This window comes from Ascaphus truei, chromosome 3, assembly GCF_040206685.1.
Source record: "Ascaphus truei isolate aAscTru1 chromosome 3, aAscTru1.hap1, whole genome shotgun sequence".
NCBI classification, from domain to species: Eukaryota; Metazoa; Chordata; class Amphibia; order Anura; family Ascaphidae; genus Ascaphus; species Ascaphus truei.
The window spans coordinates 107,642,014-107,661,455 of NC_134485.1; the positions used below are offsets into that span (position 1 = coordinate 107,642,014).

General features: G+C 46.0%; 1 protein-coding gene across 1 annotated transcript; it reads right to left on the bottom strand.

Moving 5' to 3' along the window:
• Positions 1 to 6,643: 6,643 nt before the first annotated feature.
• On the bottom strand, positions 6,644 to 10,262 carry OVCA2 (OVCA2 serine hydrolase domain containing). Its single transcript, XM_075589298.1, has 2 exons — positions 10,065 to 10,262; positions 6,644 to 8,129 (listed from the first exon to the last, which is right to left on the bottom strand). Exons 1-2 carry the CDS (start codon positions 10,237 to 10,239, stop codon positions 7,615 to 7,617), a joined length of 690 nt encoding a protein of 229 aa, XP_075445413.1. The 5' UTR covers positions 10,240 to 10,262; the 3' UTR covers positions 6,644 to 7,614.
• Positions 10,263 to 19,442: the final 9,180 nt, after the last annotated feature.

Sequence of the window (19,442 nt, forward strand, 5' to 3'; positions counted from 1 at the left end):
AACGCAATCTTTACTCTAGGAATGCCCCAATATCTATATCGATGTTGAGTCCTAGGGGTGCTAGCGTTTTTAATTTGTAGATCCATAGGGTTTCCTTCTTGGCTAGTTTGGTTAGTCTATCGCCTCCTCGCCAGAGGGGTGGGATCTGTTCTATGGCTCTATAGGTGAGCCCGGAGGGGTCTCCTTGATGTTTTATTGAGAAATGTTTGGACACGCTGTGGGTCAGAAGCTGTCTTCGAATGTTCCCAATGTGCTCTAATATGCGAACCTTTAATGGTCGGCTTGTACGGCCGACATACTGTAGTCCACATGGGCAGTTTAATAGATAAACTACGTAATCGCTCTTGCAGTTGATGAACTGTGTAGTTTTAAATTCTTCGCCTGTTACTTTGGATGAGAATTTTATTTTGTCGCTGGAGCCCTGTTTGCAGGCTTTGCAGGTGCTGCACTTAAAAAAACCTTTTGCTGTTGCTAGCCAATTGCTCTCCTTCTTTGTGTTGTCTGTTCTAAACAGACTTGGCGCTAGCTTCGTTTTTAGATTGTCAGCTCGTTTAAAAATGACCCTTGGTTTTTCTGGGAGGTAATTTTTTAAAGTGTCATCCCCTAGTAAAAGGTGCCAGTGTTTGTTTAGTATTTGTTGAATTTTGCCCGAATCCTGGCTGTATTGGGTTAAGAATGGAGCATTGAAGTCTTCTCTTTGTTGTTTGTGTGATGGTTTAAGAATGTCAGTTCTTTGCAGGAGGCTTGTTTTATTAATGGATTCTTCTAACGTATTTTCATTGTACCCTTTATTGACAAACCTATCCTTTAGGATACCTGCTTGTTCTCTAAAGACGTTATTGTCACTGCAATTTCGCCTAATTCGGCGGAATTGGCCTGGGGGTATGTTGGATAGCCACTTTCTGTGGTGGCAGCTTGTTTTTAGTAGGTAGTTGTTGCAATCTACTTTTTTGAAGTATGTTTTAGTTTTTAGTATGTTATTCTCAACATAGATGGTGAGATCTAAGAAGTCTATTGAGATTAGGTTTGTGCAAGCTGTGAATTTTAGATTAAGTTCATTTGTGTTGATATATTCCAGAAAACGTTTCAAATCTACTTCGCTCCCTTGCCAGATGAAGAAGACGTCATCTATGTATCTTCGCCATAGCGCTAGATCTGCGCTGAATTCATGTGGGGACCAGATAGTGTCTTGTTCCCAGATATCCATAAAAAGATTAGCGTAGCTGGGTGCAAATTTTGTACCCATTGCCGTGCCGCATTTTTGGAGGAAATGTTTCCCATCGAAGTTAAAAAGGTTATGTTTTAAAATAAAGTTAATGCTTTCTAAGATAAATGTTTTTTGTTCTATGTGCATGTTTGGGTCGTTGCTGAGTGTCCTATCTATAGCTGAGATGCCGTCTTCGTGATTGATTGATGTATATAAGGATGTCACATCACATGTGCAAAGTATGAAATCTGAGCTCCATGTTACTTGTTCTATCAAATTGATAGTTTGTGTTGTATCTCTAAGGTATGACTTCATCTCCACAACATAAGGTTGTAGGGAGATGTCTATATATTCTGAAAGTCGTGAAGTGAGAGAGCCTATCCCCGAGATGATTGGTCTCCCTGGAGGCGCTGTCAGGCTTTTGTGTATTTTGGGTAGGAAGTAGAAGATTGGCATCACGGGGAATTTTACATTTAGATATTGGTATTCTTTATCATTAATAACCCCTATTGTTTTACCCTTATCAATGTGATTTAAGTATTCTGTGCAGAAGTTTTTGTGGGGATTTATTTTGAGATTCTCATAAGTCGTAGTGTCCGAGAGAATCCTGTCTGCTTCTTGTCTGTAGTTAGTGGTGTCCATAATGACTACTCCCCCCCCTTTGTCTGCCTGCTTGATCGTGATAGATTTATCATCCTCTAGTTGTTTTAGCGCAGTCTTCTCCTTGAGTGTTAAATTGTGTTTAATTTTACTTCTGTTATCTTTAGTCAGTTTGTCGAAGTCTTCTTGTATTTTTTGATGAAACGTCTCTATATTATGGCTTTTAGCCCAGCTTGGGTAAAATTTGGATTTCTCTTTTAGGGATGTGTGTTTGAAAGTGTCCTCTTCTATTACCGAAGGTGTACTGTTGTTTACGATTTCCCTACTTTGTGCATCTTTAGATAAGAAGAATTTTTTTAGTGTGAGTTGTCGTATAAATTTGTGTGCGTCTATGTAAAGGTTGAAACCACTTGCAGCAGCTGCAGGTGCGAAATTAAGACCCTTTTTAATGAGGCTACACTGCTATTTTATCTTGTTATAATCTTTTACTAAAACTAGCACCACATACCACCCCAAATAGAAGGAGTAGGAAGCTACTGCTTCCGGCAACATTTTAATACAACGAACACTGCCAAACCAGCATCACTATTTTTAGCCAGACAGTAGACTGCATAGTACTGCACTAACAGCATCAACCGTCCCTGTTTGGCAGCAGGCTGCGCAAGAGCGCGCCAATCACCTGCCCCCACCGTTCTCACATCTTTTATTTCACATCCCTCATCCCACCATAACAACAGAATTCCATTTAAAAACTTTTTAATTTTAGGAAGTGGTTTTTATTCAGATCTTTCCATCCAAGCCCGAATTCAGGCTTTTAACCAAGGTATATACATTTTCCCTTCTCCATTATATATATATATATATATAGATTTTCTATTTATTTTATTTTTTAATTTTTTAATTTTTATTTTATTTTAAACAAAGATCAATTTTAGACAACCACATTGTATTATTGGTTAAATGTTTTGTCTATTTAAACACTAATCACGTGTCCTACATTAAATTAAATGACTTGGGGAAGAGTGAGGGCCTCTGCAACCGCCCGCGCCCCCCAGTTTGCGCACCAAATTCCCTTAAAATTTGCAGAGGTGAGTCATAGATTGCGCTATATACTGTGGTGGGCACCACTAGGCATGAATTCTTCCAAGCATTTATACCCGGGCAGTGTATGTGGATCACTATAGGCATTTGAGGACATTATTGACTTAATATTGGAAAATTCCATAGAGTACAGAGACTGACTGAGCACCATTTCAACACTGTACTGATATTTATTTACTGTGCTGATGATGATTATTATATGAATTGTAGGAAGAATATTGAACTAAAATGAGGAACTCGTGCCTTAAAAAGAAAGAAACACCTACAAGTATATATACTTGCACACTTGCTGTATGTTGGCACACCTACATTTACCTTGTATATATTACATGCCACATGCCTTTCATTATATAGGTTACATGCCACATGCCTTTCTAATGCAACTACAGACAAAGCTTTGTAAAGCCAAAACACCCTCTGGTACTTCCACTGCCTCTGAAAAAAACCCATATCTTCTGCTTTGTCTCAATGTGCTCCCTTTGCACATTTTGATTTATTCAATAATTTAGTGCATCATTGCTCCAAATGCTAATATATGCAATGTGCTACTATATCAATCAACCAACCAGTAACCAGCCTCTCTCTATACTGTATATGTACACTGTATCATAAATGTCCTGATGAGAGTTAATGAACCGTAGAGGGGTTAATTGTATGGGTAGATACAGTACAACAGCCTCCCATCACAGGGTGTGGGAAGAAACCTAGCCACAGCCACCTTCTAGAAGGTGCCTAGTGATGTCTTTAAATAATGTTACTAAGTAGAATGTCATACCCCTCCCCCAGTCATCATAGAGACTAGTGATGTCACTATGGGGTTTCTCTAGTGGGGTTGGAATATTCTACTTCAGATCCCAGCAGGAGACCAAGGTGAGGGATGTAAATAATGTAAGTCGTGTGAGTCTGTAACTGTGTGTGTTAGTATCAGGACCCCTTTGTTATTTTCTAGTTTAGGGAAAGTGTCCCTCCTAAATATGGTCCTGAGGCGGGTTCCACCCCCAAGAGGGGGTGGACAGGTACTCTATAGGAGATCCTCAGTAAGGGCCTCACAGTAACACCCCCGAGAAGCTCTGATAGGGTGGGCATCTTCATACAAGAGGGCATCCTGCCTACGGATCCCATTGTTGGAAGGAGCAGCCATCATCCAGCATTGGATTGCCACAGATAGTGACAATAAAGGAAACAATGTGCCCCTTTGGAAAATGCTGCTTGACCAAACCAAGGAAAAAATGTATACAGTATGTTGTTCCTGTGAATAAAAGTTAACAGAAAAGTTCCCGGCGCCCTTTTTCATATCGTCTAATGCTCACCATACCAGCTCTGCACGAATGCCATCACCCTGAGAAACGAGACACTGATCACCTGCACATAAGCAACACCTGACTAGACATTTGGATCATTGTGGTGTGGCGCCTCTTCTTTTTTTGGGCTGGGGGGGGGGAAGAGGTGTTATAATAATACATTTTTTTTAATATATATATATAATATATATATATATATATATATATATATATATATATATATCTGTTGAAGCACAGCTGCATGCGAAACGCGTTGAGGTTTGCGTCAGGGTCTGTGATCACGCTTGTACAGACACTTGTACTGACGGACGCTCCTGGAGTTTAGTGCTCCTTGGTTGGTTCAGGGACCTGGTGTACTCTGTCTCTGCTGAACACAACCTATGAACCACAGAACCTACCCTTTGGAGATCCGTATTAGGTTTTTAATTGTACATTTCAGAAACTGCTTGTGAATCTTTTAATACAATTTTCGCATTTACTTATCCTTGGTGTGTTTTATCTTTCCATATATTCACCCAATTGAACATGTAAGAATAATTTTCAAACACTGATCTTTTTCTAGAGTGCTGCATTATCTGGGGAATGAGACTACCTTGAGGTCTATTGGCTGGCAGAGTAAGCCACAACACCGACGGCCATATTGTTTCCTCAGTTTGCCTGGGACAACCCTGGTGTACCCTGGGCTTGCTGCTCCAGAACAATGCTCTGCACTTCCGGGATTTACTGTGGTTGCCAAGCAACCAACGGTTCACGTTGCTCTAAGCAAGCCCTTGCTTTTTAAAGTAAAACTTCTTTGCTGGGACCAAATCTCTTTCTTGAGACGGAAGTAGGTTATGGAAGTGACGTCACTGCTGGCAAATGATGCAGTCGGGCCGCACGTGCGCAGAAGCTGCCCTCAGCACTGTCAGCTCGCACATGCGGCAATCGCCGCTATCAAGTGCAGAGTCCAGAAGAGTCCTCGGGCTTTGGCGCACGCGCAGAAGAATAATCCGGCCGGTGTGCATGCGCAGAGGCCTCTGGAGCTCAGCAGTTGACAGTGTGTCGCGCATGGGCAGCAGCACCAGGAGAAGAAGACACGGAGATGAGACCACACACAAGGAATTCACAGTTAGTGCAAATAGCCAATAGAGGGGAGGGGGGTGGGGGGGGCTGTGCCGAGCACACGCATTCTAAGTCAAACTTCTTTGCGTTTTGTCAATGAAATTGTATTTTGATTTTTAATTAAAAACATCACCAAATACAATTTCTGTGACAAAACAGTGACAAAAGACAAAGAAGTTTCACTTAAATGCGTGTGCACCGAGGCAAGTTAGGCCGTGATTATACCAAAAATCACCAGTGGCCGTAAAACAAAATACAACTAAAGTAACCATACCAGCGCGCCGCTGGAGCGGACTCCTGAAGTGATTTGGAAAATTGTTTCTGGCTGGCGACGGCCGCGTCACGTGAGCAGTTCAGCCAATGAAAGTGAACAGCTCACGGCCACGCCTCCCCATCTCCGCTTCTCCTCCCCCGTATTATCAAGAGGCCGCTCGGCAGCAGCGCAGGGTGACATCACCGGATCACACTGCTGCTCAGCGGCATCTGGTATAATCCAGGCCTAAGGCCTCGGCCAAGCTTCCCGCTGGCGCGCTGAGGCTCAGGGAAAGCAGGTGCTTTCCCTGGCCTTGCGGGTGCTTTCCCTGCTCGCCGTCAGGGGGCGGGCCAGTGACGTCACAGCTGGTTCGCCCTCATTGGCGAACCGCTCACGTGACCGGCCCTGCGCTCCGGCAAGCGGGGACATTTTAAATTTCCCTAAGACCTACGCTTCCGCGCGCTTGCGGAAGCGTAGGCGATCCCCTACTAAAGCCGCTCTAATTGCGGCTGTAGGGGCTCAGTGCTGAGCGGGAGCGCGCCCTAGCCAGCAAGCAGCAACCATGGACGAGGCCTTACAGATGTTTCTGGAGTGCCACGGTTCTGTCAAGAACTCCTCCCAACTGCTAAAGTGTACCGGCACAACATGGGCAAATTTTAGTATTAATTTATACACAGCTTCCAAGTTCACTTATTAGACATATTCAGCTTAAAAAATAAATAAAAAAAAAAAAAAACACTGCAACCTCTCCATGGATTAAAAAAAACTACGATATAGTTAGAGGTCCTTCTAGAAATGTTCTCTCGCTAATTTCTTCCAGGATCCTGTCGAAATGCCTCGTTACCTTACCAACACAACATTTTTTTCTTGCAACCAATGTTGTCACCATGTGAGTGGACAGTGAAAGAACTGGCCTAGCCCTTTTTGTTTGAAACAATCACCAATTGGCTATTGCACGGTGTCTGTAGAGATTAAGAACAGTATGTCTATGGACACGGAGCCAAAGCCATATGGATTTGATTGTGCATTGTAGTGAAAAAGGTCACCGGAGGGTCATCTGTAGACAAAGCACCAAGCACATTGATTTCACATCAAATAAGTATTTAATGTTTAAAGAGAGATGCCCACATGATGAAGCGGTGTACTTCACCTGGTGTCCACATTCACAAGTCTGCCCTGTTCCTCTTAATCGACAGTACCACAAGCAAATACATATTATTCTCCCCAAACCACATTAGTGTCTGAATTATAGATCAGGGCCATTTCTTTGGCAACATTGAAAAAGTCTCAGATTTTCTTATTCATATAAAACATTTGGCTAATAAGCAGCCTTTTAAGGTGCGTGGGTATATTAGATGGCCATAACCTTGTTCTAAGGTTGCTTATCACTCTCGTGAAGGGCACTAAATCAGGAAGATCTCAGCCCACGTGGCAAAGAAAATCAGCACTGAATAGTTTAAAGCAGCCCATCATACATTTGCTTTCATTTTTCACATCAGTAGGTTGTACACAGTTGACATTCAGTTTTTTAATTGCTGTGGGGAAACGAACCTTAAAAAAAAAAAAAAATAAGCTTTTGAGAGGAGGGGTGGAGAAGTGACATTATACTGTAGTTGCTTGTGAGGCTGTGCCTGTGATGGATGTGATCGTATCTGAAGTGTGGCCATTCCTGGTTGTGAAAATAGAGGCTCTCAGAGCAATGCAGATGTATCTAGACAACGCCAGCAAGTGAGTGGAAATCTTGGGATGACATTTGCTTGGAAATCCAAATTACTTCCTCAGGTTTCTTCTGTGCCGAGAAGACCTGCAATGCATAACACTGCATGCTCATCCAGCACTGGACAGGTTAATAACGTTTATTAATCTTTTTCCAAATCCCGTTTTATTCAGTGCTGCCAAAAACTGCAGCAGGTTGTCACTGGGTGAAATATTACCCGCAATAAAAAAAAAATATTGCTTTAACCGTTACAGTGGGATCATGTTTCATCTTTCATTTCTGCAAGGTATTAAGTCCATGAGCCACTATTATTAAAATATCCACCATCAACTCGTTATGTGCAGACCGTGTCCAAAAACTCCAAGTACACTTTTTTCTGCAGGGAAGTAGCTGGCACAAAATGCCCTCCTGCATGTGTGAGTATAACCGGCTTCTCAAAGTGGGAGGCAAGGTCTTGGCTCATGTTCCCTGGGATGACGCGGTCAGTCTCGCCATAGACGTGCAGGGAGGGAACCGCGATGGGCTCCCGGTAATATTCCTCATGTTGAGAAGAACGGCTTTTAAAGCCGGCAACCAGCACAGCAAAGTCAAACTGAAAGCGGGTATCTCCTCGCTGCTTCAGAGCACATAGCATGGCCACCAGCGCAGCTCCTTGGCTGAATCCCAAGATGCCATTGAAGGGCCCCAGCTCACAAAGGGCCTTGGCCACAGTCTGCAAAGACTCCTCTAAACCTGCACAGTTCTTCACCTCTTCCATGGCATCAAAGCTGTTGTTGTGAGGGTTTGAGAACCACCAACCTCGGGGCTCATCCTGGGCAGGGCCTGAGCCTTCACCACTGGAACTGGTATCTGGGGAAAGAGACACTGATTAGATCCATGGAATCACCAGATGCAACTAAACAATCTATATGCAGGGTACTGTAAAGTGTGGATAGGATGCGCCCTTTATTACACCTCGACTATGGAGATTATGTTACCTTTCATGTGTCCAAAATAAAGAGGAACCTCCTTTTGTGTAATAATCACAGTGTTGAGCATTACCCGCCCACCTTCCATTGGAAAAGCAACCTTTCCCCTGCTTATTAAAATAAAAAATAAATTAAAAAAAAAAAAAAAAAAACATGGGAGAGGTTTGATTTCATCTATCACTTCGCTTTATTATATTTTGTGTTAAGCAGGAACTTGCACATGCACAATTCCTGCCCACGTCCTGCAGTTTCCTGAAGAGACAGTTTAGGCTAAGGGTACATTGAAAAGCATTGTCCTTTCAAGTTAAAAATGAAATGTCCATTCCTCTCCCCACCCCTCATGCAAGTTAAAAATGAAATGTCCATTCCTCTCACCCCCCCCCCCCCCCCACCCCTCATGCTTGCTATAAGCATTGATGTTTAATCATTTTAATTTGAGATAAGTGGGACTGTCCAGCTAAAATTTTATTATTTCTTCTCTCATTTATATGGACATTGCTGAAATGGCATAAAGGAGGTGGTTAATCATTACATGGAGAGGGGCAGATTTTCAGACATGTTTATGAGACACATAATATCAGGGACGGTTTAACCAGTAGTCAAACTACACATTTGCCTAGAGTGGCAAAATTTGGGGGGTGGCAAAAGGCAAAAAACTGGGGGTTCGTATATCTGCAGGGCTGCGGGGGTTGGGGGGGGGGGGGGAACAGCAGGGAAAACTGTGCCGGGTCTGGTGAGTAAGGGGGCCTGGGGCCCCTGCTGATGACCCCATGTGCCAGATCCACAGAGGTGCCTCAGTCTACAGAGAGGCTGGAAGCTGGAGGAAATGACAGGCCCCCCTATCCACCAAGGCTGCAGTTAAGAGCCCCCCCCCCCCCCAACACATTTTCTGTTGAGCCCTTTCCTGCCCCCAGACCCATAGCTCCTTCTCCTCCCTCTCACATAACTACACCCCACCTCACAGTACAATGAGAATATATAATCAGTATCATTTTCCTTTTTAATGTAAAATAAATCTGTTATTATAAATGCAGAATATTTATTCAATGCACAATATTAATTATCAAAAGTTAATTGTGGGGGCGGGGGGAGCGCAAGGCTGAAGGTTCCCTGGACAAAGTTGCGCGCCAACCTTGCAAGCGCGTCCGGCAAGCGCCCACCACACATGCTGGAAAGCAGCGATAGCATAGGGGTGGCTGGCTTGCCAGCCAAAAACCGGGACATTTAGATAGCATTCAGGACACAGGACAAAAAAAACAGGACTATCCCGGCTAAACCGGGAAGTCTGGTCACCCTAATTTTATAACCACATTCCTACTGAATGCAAATATCACCACTGCACTATACGGCTTCTATTCACACTGCATGGGGATACAATACACACTGGAAGATTATTCAGTCAGCAAGTGTACAGCATTCACTGTATATAAACTGATTAAGGTCACTGACAGGCATCGAGGTAGCTACTTATTTCATTGGAAACTGTGAGGTGTGACAATTATTAGGCTATTTGAAAATAACATTCGCTATCTAATATCTATATAAATCACTATTATCCAATAACCATACTGACCCTAATTGGGGGGAGGGGGGTGTGTGCTCTAAGTGAACAAACAGAAATAGGACAAATGCTTATGTTGTATGGCGTCACAGCTTTCAGTGATTCACTCCAGATGATGTATGCATTATGTTGTCATTTCTCAATAGGTAGCACGTCCTAACATTAGCGGGAGCTCGGCACACACACCACTTGTAGCACAGCATAGGGCACCCCCTCCAGTGACGCATTTCCTGCTCACGGTACCCGGCTACTCACCAGGCTCTGGCACCAGTAACGGGGCGCTGAAGCTCACTATCTCGGCGCGGCCCCTCAGGATTTTCCGCAGCGCTCCCGTCTTCTCCCTGAAGCTCCGCTCGTTCTGCCGGTAACCATGCAACGCGAGCAGCCGCAGGACTGGCCCACGCCCCGCTGCAGCAGAGGGAGTCGCCATCTTACTACACCCTGAAGACCGGAAGTGGCGCCGACTGATGCTTAAATGTCACCCAGTCCCCCCAACATACAGTAACTGGACACTTGTCACTTTGGTTCCTTTGCGGGACTTCACCGCGGGATAGAGGAGTATACAACGGTCTATAGAGGCATTGTAATACATGTTCTCACATATTTGTATCTACTTTTATGCTTATCAAATAAATGTGATACAACCAGATGAGACCTGCTTTTCATTTGACATGTTCTAAGGCTGCGATTATAGTGCCGGCGACGTCGCGGCAAAACAAATGTACTGCCGCTTTTGTGTGCGTTTATAGTAAGCGCGATGCAACGTGGCGGCGCGAAATTTGGAAGACGGTCAAATTTTCAGAGGCTGTCGCCACATGTGACAGCCTCTGAACCAATCAATGGCCAGGTCGCTTGCGACGTCGCTGCAAAGCGAAATTCAACTTTTGCGGGTGGCGACGGGTGAAGTCATCCGTCACGTGCACTATAAGCGCGGCCTAAGTATGTAATCAGTAAGGCTGCGCTTATAGTGCCGGCGACAGCGACGCCGTGTCAAAACATGTATTGTCGCCATCGCGTGCGCTTATAGTAAGCGCGACGGCTTGGTCGCGATCGCTGGAAGTCATCTCAATTTGATTTTTCCAGCGACCGCAGCCTGACGTCGCCGGCACTATAAGCGCGGCCTAATTGGCTGAAAGTTCTGAGCTTCAACAAATGGGGACAGGAGGGCAGCACTGCCCTGCAATGTCACACTCCCAGAAGTAGATACTGTACAATAGGTACAGCTGATCTTCAACAGGCACAGGACAGGACCCCAAAAAGATACTAAATGCTGCTGAATAGGTACTGTTGATTTGTAGATGCTCCTCTAACATATCAGGTTGGTGAGATTTTGTCCATTTTTTTTAATTGGAAAACTCAGCCGCGAACACATACCACATGATGTGAATTTTATTGCATCCATATCTGCAGTGAGTCAAGTTCAGCACATAATGCAGTATAATTGGGTTTGCACTGGTTTGTGCCTTACTGTAAATGGGAAATACTGCAGTAAAATCCCACCATACTGATATATGTTACATGAGCATGGATACATCACATGTAGAGATTCCGGTTGTAGGTTGTAACTGAAAAGCACAGGAAAAAAAACACCATGACTGATCATCTTGCACTTTTAGTTAAAACCAATAAACACTGTAAACGAAGCATCCTTTCCTATTAAATTCCACCTCTGGCGCCCCGTGCGCAGGAAAGAGACAAAGGCATCTCGCTGGAGTATGGGAACAACAACAAAAAGCCGCACGGATAAATGTCAAATTCAAATGCGTGTCAATTTTTTTTTAACATTGTTAACACTGACATTTTTCAATACAATAAAAACACAGAAATAAAATAAAGAAACACAGATTTTATGAAAAAACAAACATAGAAAACCGGAATCCCTAATCATATCTACAGTAAGAAAAGTTCAGTGGAATAGGTTTCAAAATACTGTGACAGCTTGACTGACTCCATTGAGATATTATGGTCTGATAGCTGTACCAGTTTCTTGTGACAGCCTGATAGCATAACTGCAGTAATAAAAGGGGTATTAAATTCCCCATAACCAATTGATCATTATTAGCTCTGTCCTCAATCTCCCAACTCCTTTAAAGAAGCAACACTACACCCCCCCCCCCACCCTTTTCTTTTTCTTTCTTATTTTTAGGTGACAATGTATAATTCTACATTTTTTCTGAAGCCAGGGTCACGTTTGATGTGCGAATGGCTCCCGATAGCATTAACACAGTTCCCTTTTAAATCACTCCAAGCCCTGTAATATTTCCTCCACTTTATTGGGAAAAGCAGCAGAACACAGATACTTGTGGGTGGTATGTAGTGGTGATTATTAGTTAGAAACCGGTAAAAAGAGATGGCCTCACCATGGGAGATGAACAGAGAAGGGGTTCTGTACTCACTGTCTCCAGGGTGGAAAAGGAAGTGAGGGGCAGTGTGGGTAAAGGGAATAGCCTTGGGACAGACTATCTAGGCCATACAGGAGGGGGGGCAGACTAGCCCATTCTGGTGAGTATCTCAGGGGCTGCAGTAGCAGCTCACTGCTTCTATGCCCAGAGGCAAGAAATACAACATTGTTGCAAGTTACACAGGCACAGTATGTGTGTGCAAACTCCATGCAGCTGAGAATAAGATCTGGCAGGCAGAAGCTGCAAAGGAGAGAGGGGGGTGAGTCAGAAATGTAGTTCTTGTTCCATGACACTCCCCGTCTGGTATCTGTAGATACCACTATATAACAGACTATGTGGAACATATGTGCAATGCATAACAAAGATAACATCACATTCTCAAACAATGCAAGAGTCCATGTCCACATAGCGATGTGACACCGGCCGGTATCACTGGTATCAAGGTCCCTTGGTCAAGGTTCTTTGGCAAAGGATGCAGGGTGGATGCACAGCTCCAGGTTTGCTGGTTGCTTCACAATGTCTTTGTGTAAAAGTCTCTGGCACTGTTTCCTTTTAGCCTTGTGAGAGAACAGTCTTTTTGTCTCTGTAGTTTTACCCACAGAATGCATCCCCTTGTAGGTATGCCAGTCGTGGTAGCCTGTCGCTCTATCACCTGGCGTTTGGCAGAAGGAGATGGCTTTTGGCCCCTTGCGGAAGCGGAACAACACTCCTGGAAGACTGGTTGTCGAATCTAGTCCGGTAAAGAGGGCGTAGTTCAGGGAGACTCCCTGAAGCTGAGCGCTGGGGCTGAACACTACCCGGATTTGATCGGGTTCCTGAAGGTGGTAGGCCCCAGATGATTGGAGGATTCCAATTGGTGCATTCTTCACCTTCCTTCATTAGAGGTGCTGGCTTTGCGTGGCCGGTAAGGAATATCTTCTGGATGAAGGCCACAAAGTTGTTTTTGGTCTCTGGTTCCCTTTGTAGGTCGCAGAGGTGCGAAGTGAACGTAGAGATGGCATGTTCTCCATTGTTTGGGAAGCGCCTTCTTGGTGAACGGAATGGTAGCGGGTCCGCCCAATTGCCAGGTTAGTTTCTGGCGAGCACCTTGACCGTTGACATCAGGAATTCTCTATCTCCCATCAATAGTGTTTGCTTGTCGTCGTTCTTTGTGGTCTGGAACGCTGTGCACCCTAAGTCATTGGTGCATTTCTCTTGCAAGAGAACGTTTCCACGTATTTTGGTGATACGCCTTTGTATCTCTTTGTTGACTGCCTTCAGGAGGTTGTTCTCTCCTTGGACATGACGAAAAACAGTCTCTTTTGCCCTAGTAAATCCCTTTATGAGATGTCTCTGAGATTGTCTTTTTTTAGACGTGTGAGAGGACAGTCTTTTTGACACTGTGGCTTCACCTGTAGGGCGCAATCTTTTGCGGTTATGCCAGCCGTGACAGCTGGCTGCTTTATCGCTGGATACTCTGTGGAGAGGAACGACTGTACGTCCTAGCCGTGCCATTGCTCGCGAGAGGATCGTGTTTAATGTCTTTTGGATGACCCCTTTGTCGGTCCCCTTTGGGAGGTTACTTTCTTCCTTCAGTGGAGTCGACTCGTCATCCTTGGTTATCTGAACCGCTAAGCATCCTAGGCCATTGTCACAACCCCCCGATGCAAGGATGTTTTTGTTGACCTCAGGGCTATGACCTTGTCTTTTCTTTTCGCTTGGCCCTTCGGTCACTTGGAGATGGCCAAGACATGGTTCAGAGAGGGATGTGTGTCCACATTCTGTTACCACCATTCTGCGGGCGTCAACATAGTCTCGTCCGTGCTCTTTGTCGGTGCACGCGTTGCCCACTATCACCCATCCTAGGTCAAGCCTTTGGGCATATGGCGCGTTGTGGGGTCCATTAAGCTGTTTACGGACTTTATGTACCCTCATGATGTCCCTACCGAGCAGCAGCAAGATCTTGGCACCTTGTTCTACCGGCAGGATGTAGTTGGCTATTTCTCTGAGGTGCGGGTAATGGCGTGCCATGTCTGGTGTGGGAATCTCGTCCCTGTTTGTGGCCATATGGCTGCACTCGATGAGTGTGGGAAGGGGCATGTTCACTTTGCCGTCTATTGAGCATATGGTGTAGCCATTCACTCTTCTCCCTGTGGTCTCCATTCGCCCTGCGCACGTTCTGAGAGTGTAAGGAGAAGCACCGTCTTGTATGTTAAACATGTCGAAGAACTCTGACCTGACCAGCGATCGGTTGCTCTGGTCGTCGAGGATTGCGTACATCCGAATAGCCTTCTCAGGTTGTCCCTGGGGGTGCACTGCGACAAGGCATATTTTGGAGCAGGACATTTTGTCACCTTCTTTTCCGCAAACCTCAGTGCGCTGAGATGTGACGGATGTTGACTCTCCTTCTTCTTTCTCCCCGCCATGCTCCGCTACGGAGGATGGGTTCTTGAGTTGGTGGAGTGTCAGCACCTCTGGGTGTAACGCTGTCACGTGCTTGTCACTTTCGCACACTGTGCATTTGATCTCTTCTTTACAGTCCCTGGCTAGGTGAGTCGTGGAACCGCAGCACCTGAAGCAAACTCCGAATTCTCCAAGTAACCTCTTGCGTTCCTCTAGGGACTTCATCCTGAACCCAAAGCACTTGTTGAGTGGGTGTGGCTTCTTGTGTATGGGACATTCCCTGTTTGGGTCCCTTGGTTCCTTGTCTCCAGCGACCGACTGATCGGGAGTAGTTTGGGTCGTGGGAGGCACGTCCGTCCTACGGACCGAGATGGGTGTTTGGGTGTTACCATATCTCGTCGCTGGTCTCTCATTCCTCAGGCTGCTTGCACTGTATGTGGTTTGCGCACCCAAGATCAAACTGGGGTCGTTCCTCGTCCTTGCTGCTTCGCGAATGAAGCTCAAGAAAAAACTGAGAATGGGGGTAGACGATTTGCTTCTCCCTTTTGTATTTGGAGCCTTGTGAGATCCATTTTTCTTGGAGGTTGAAGGGTAGCTTCTCCAGGATGGGTCTCACTCCACGAGCTGAGTCTAGGACGTTGAGACCTATTAAGGAATGGTCTTTCCTTGTGAACTCCAGTTCTTGCAGCAGGTCCCCGAGCTCTCGTAACTTCGAGTAGTCTTTAGTTGTGATCTTGGGGAAGCTGTCGACTCTTTTGAAGAGCGAATCCTCGACTGCTGCCGTAGGACTCTTCTAGCCTTTCCCACACTAGGTCAAGACCTACTTGGGGTTGGTGCGCGTTTGCCGCCCGCAGTCTATTCGCATGCTCTCTGGATTCGTTCCCCAGGAACTTGAATAGCAGGTTGAGCTCTTCCCTTGCTGAGAAGTCCAAGCTGTTGATTGCGTCTTTGAACGTGAACTTCCACGTCCGGTAGTTCTCAGGGCGGTCGTCGAAGCTGGTGAGTCCTGCTTGCACCAGGTCACGCCGGATCATGTACTTGACTATGTCTGTCAGGCCTGAGGCCTCGGTGTGTTTGTCCCATTCTGAGGTAGTTGCTGGGAGGGTCTGTGCGGTCGCCTCTTCCTTGGCGTGGACGCGTGACGACTGCTGGTCGGTGTGAAGGGCTGTGTTTTCCCGCCTGGGTGTACCTGGATGGCGAGCCTGTTGTAGTGCATCCGTGTGCGCGCTGGCGTGTGGATCACTGTTGCGGCTGTGGCTATCCCAGGCAGCATGTACCACTGACGGAGCAGCGTCTTTTCCTTGTGGCCCCAGCAAATCTTCGGTGTCTGAAAAGTCACTCCCTCCGTGTTGAGATGGTGCGCTGGTATTTACACTGAAGAGGCTCCTTACGTAGTCTTCAGTGCGTTGGATTGGATCCTCTGAGGCTATCCGTCTGTACGGTAGCTCCCCGCCGTCCTGTCTCGCAGCTGCTTCTAGGACTTCGGCTTGGGCTATGGCGGCGGCAGCGGCGTCCTCTTCTTTGCTTAGAGCCTCTAGATCCTCGGCCCCTTGCGGAAGCGGAACAACACTCCTGGAAGACTGGTTGTCGAATCTAGTCCGGTAAAGAGGGCGTCGTTCAGGGAGACTCCCTGAAGCTGAGCGCTGGGGCTGAACACTACCCGGATTTGATTGGGTTCCTGAAGGTGGTAGGCCCCAGATGATTGGAGGTACCAGCATTCTTCACCTTCCTTCATTAGAGGTGCTGGCTTTGCGTGGCCGGTAAGGAATATCTTCTGGATGAAGGCCACAAAGTTGTTTTTGGTCTCTGGTTCCCTTTGTAGGTCGCAGAGGTGCGAAGTGAACGTAGAGATGGCATGTTCTCCATTGTTTGGGAAGCGCCTTCTTGGTGAACGGAATGGTAGCGGGTCCGCCCAACTGCCAGGTTAGTTTCTGGCGAGCTCCTTGACCGTTGACATCAGGAATTCTCTATCTCCCATCAATAGTGTTTGCTTGTCGTCGTCCTTTGTGGTCTGGAACGCTGTGCACCCTAAGTCATTGGTGCATTTCTCTTGCAAGAGAACGTTTCCACGTATTTTGGTGATACGCCTTTGTATCTCTTTGTTGACTGCCCTCAGGAGGTTGTTCTCTCCTTGGACATGACGAAAAATAGTCTCTTTTGCCCTAGTAAATCCCTTTATGAGATGTCTCTGAGATTGTCTTTTTTTAGACGTGTGAGAGGACAGTCTTTTTGACACTGTGGCTTCACCTGTAGGGCACAGTATACTTAAATGATTTGCATAGGCGCCACAATACCTTAATTTTCAACAGTGTATTTAAAAATAATAATAATAAAAGAAAAAATTGGAAAAATAAAAAATTTATATATGAAATGTTACACAAAGGGATGCTTCTCAACCTTACCAGGGAAATGTGCTAAGATTTCCCACAAATGCAATTCTGGTTTGGAGTTGGAAGGGAGCGATCCAATTGGGTACACCTCATGTGAGTAAAAAACGTGAAAAAGCACTGATGCAATATGTAATCTTAAAATCAATAGTTGATTACAAACAACTTGTCTATATAGAAGTGAATTACTTATACAGAAGTGTTGGTAATAATAAAGTACAACCAGGAGGTATGTAGATAGTTGTTCTTCCTTTCAGATGTGTAATGGCACCACTCTGCTTTCACATAAGGGGACTGTTCCAGATATTCAGCTCCCAACAGGGTATATGGAAAAACAGAAGACACAAAACGGCCCAATAGTGCAGATTGCAATTCACTGGATTTATGTCAAAAAGTAGTAAGAGATGTACTCACACTAAGTACAAAGGTTCTGTACATATATTGGTATCTTTAGCATGTAAATGCTCACTGTCTTTGCGGTGTCTACATACCTCCTGGTTGTACTTTATTATTACCAACACTTCTGTATAAGTAATTCACTTCTATATAGACAAGTTGTTTGTAATCAACTATTGATTTTAAGATTACATATTGCATCAGTGCTTTTTCACGTTTTTTACTCACATGAGGTGTACCCAATTGGATCGCTCCCTTCCAACTCCAAACCAGAATTTCACCTGTAGGGCGCAATCTTTTGTGGTTATGCCAGCCGTGACAGCTGGCTGCTTTATCGCTGGATACTCTGTGGAGAGGAACGACTGTACGTCCTAGCCGTGCCATTGCTCGCGAGAGGATCGTCCGATTGTTTAATGTCTTTTGGATGACCCCTTTGTCGGTCCCCTTTGGGAGGTTACTTTCTTCCTTCAGTGGAGTCGACTCGTCATCCTTGGTTATCTGAACCGCTAAGCATCCTAGGCCATTGTCACAACCCCCCGATGCAAGGATGTTTTTGTTGACCTCAGGGCTATGACCTTGTCTTTTCTTTTCGCTTGGCCCTTCGGTCACTTGGAGATGGCCAAGACATGGTTCAGAGAGGGATGTGTGTCCACATTCTGTTACCACCGTTCTGCGGGCGTCAACATAGTCTCGTCCGTGCTCTTTGTCGGTGCACGCGTTGCCCACTATCACCCATCCTAGGTCAAGCCTTTGGGCATATGGCGCGTTGTGGGGTCCGTTAAGCTGTTTACGGACTTTATGTACCCTCATGATGTCCCTACCGAGCAGCAGCAAGATCTTGGCACCTTGTTCTACCGGCAGGATGTAGTTGGCTATTCCTCTGAGGTGCGGGTAATGGCGTGCCATGTCTGGTGTGGGAATCTCGTCCCTGTTTGTGGCCATGTGGCTGCACTCGATGAGTGTGGGAAGGGGCATGTTCACTTTGCCGTCTATTGAGCATATGGTGTAGCCATTCACTCTTCTCCCTGTGGTCTCCATTCGCCCTGCGCACGTTCTGAGAGTGTAAGGAGAAGCACCGTCTTGTATGTTAAACATGTCGAAGAACTCTGACCTGACCAGCGATCGGTTGCTCTGGTCGTCGAGGATTGCGTACATCCGAATAGCCTTCTCAGGTTGTCCCTGGGGGTGCACTGCGACAAGGCATATTTTGGAGCAGGACATTTTGTCACCTTCTTTTCCGCAAACCTCAGTGCGCTGAGATGTGATGGATGTTGACTCTCCTTCTTCTTTCTCCCCGCCATGCTCCGCTACGGAGGATGGGTTCTTGAGTTGGTGGAGTGTCAGCGCCTCTGGGTGTAACGCTGTCACGTGCTTGTCACTTTCGCACACTGTGCATTTGATCTCTTCTTTACAGTCCCTGGCTAGGTGAGTCGTGGAACCGCAGCACCTGAAGCAAACTCCGAATTCTCCAAGTAACCTCTTGCGTTCCTCTAGGGACTTCATCCTGAACCCAAAGCACTTGTTGAGTGGGTGTGGCTTCTTGTGTATGGGACATTCCCTGTTTGGGTCCCTTGGTTCCTTGTCTCCGGCGACCGACTGATCGGGAGTAGTTTGGGTCGTGGGAGGCACGTCCGTCCTACGGACCGAGATGGGTGTTTGGGTGTTACCATATCTCGTCGCTGGTCTCTCATTCCTCAGGCTGCTTGCACTGTATGTGGTTTGCGCACCCAAGATCAAACTGGGGTCGTTCCTCGTCCTTGCTGCTTCGCGAATGAAGCTCAAGAAAACTGAGAATGGGGGGTAGACGACTTGCTTCTCCCTTTTGTATTTGGAGCCTTGTGAGATCCATTTTTCTTGGAGGTTGAAGGGTAGCTTCTCCAGGATGGGTCTCACTCCACGAGCTGAGTCTAGGACGTTGAGACCTATTAAGGAATGGTCTTTCCTTGCGAACTCCAGTTCTTGCAGCAGGTCCCCGAGCTCTCGTAACTTCGAGTAGTCTTTAATTGTGATCTTGGGGAAGCTGTCGACTCTTTTGAAGAGCGAATCCTCGACTGCTTCGGGGCTGC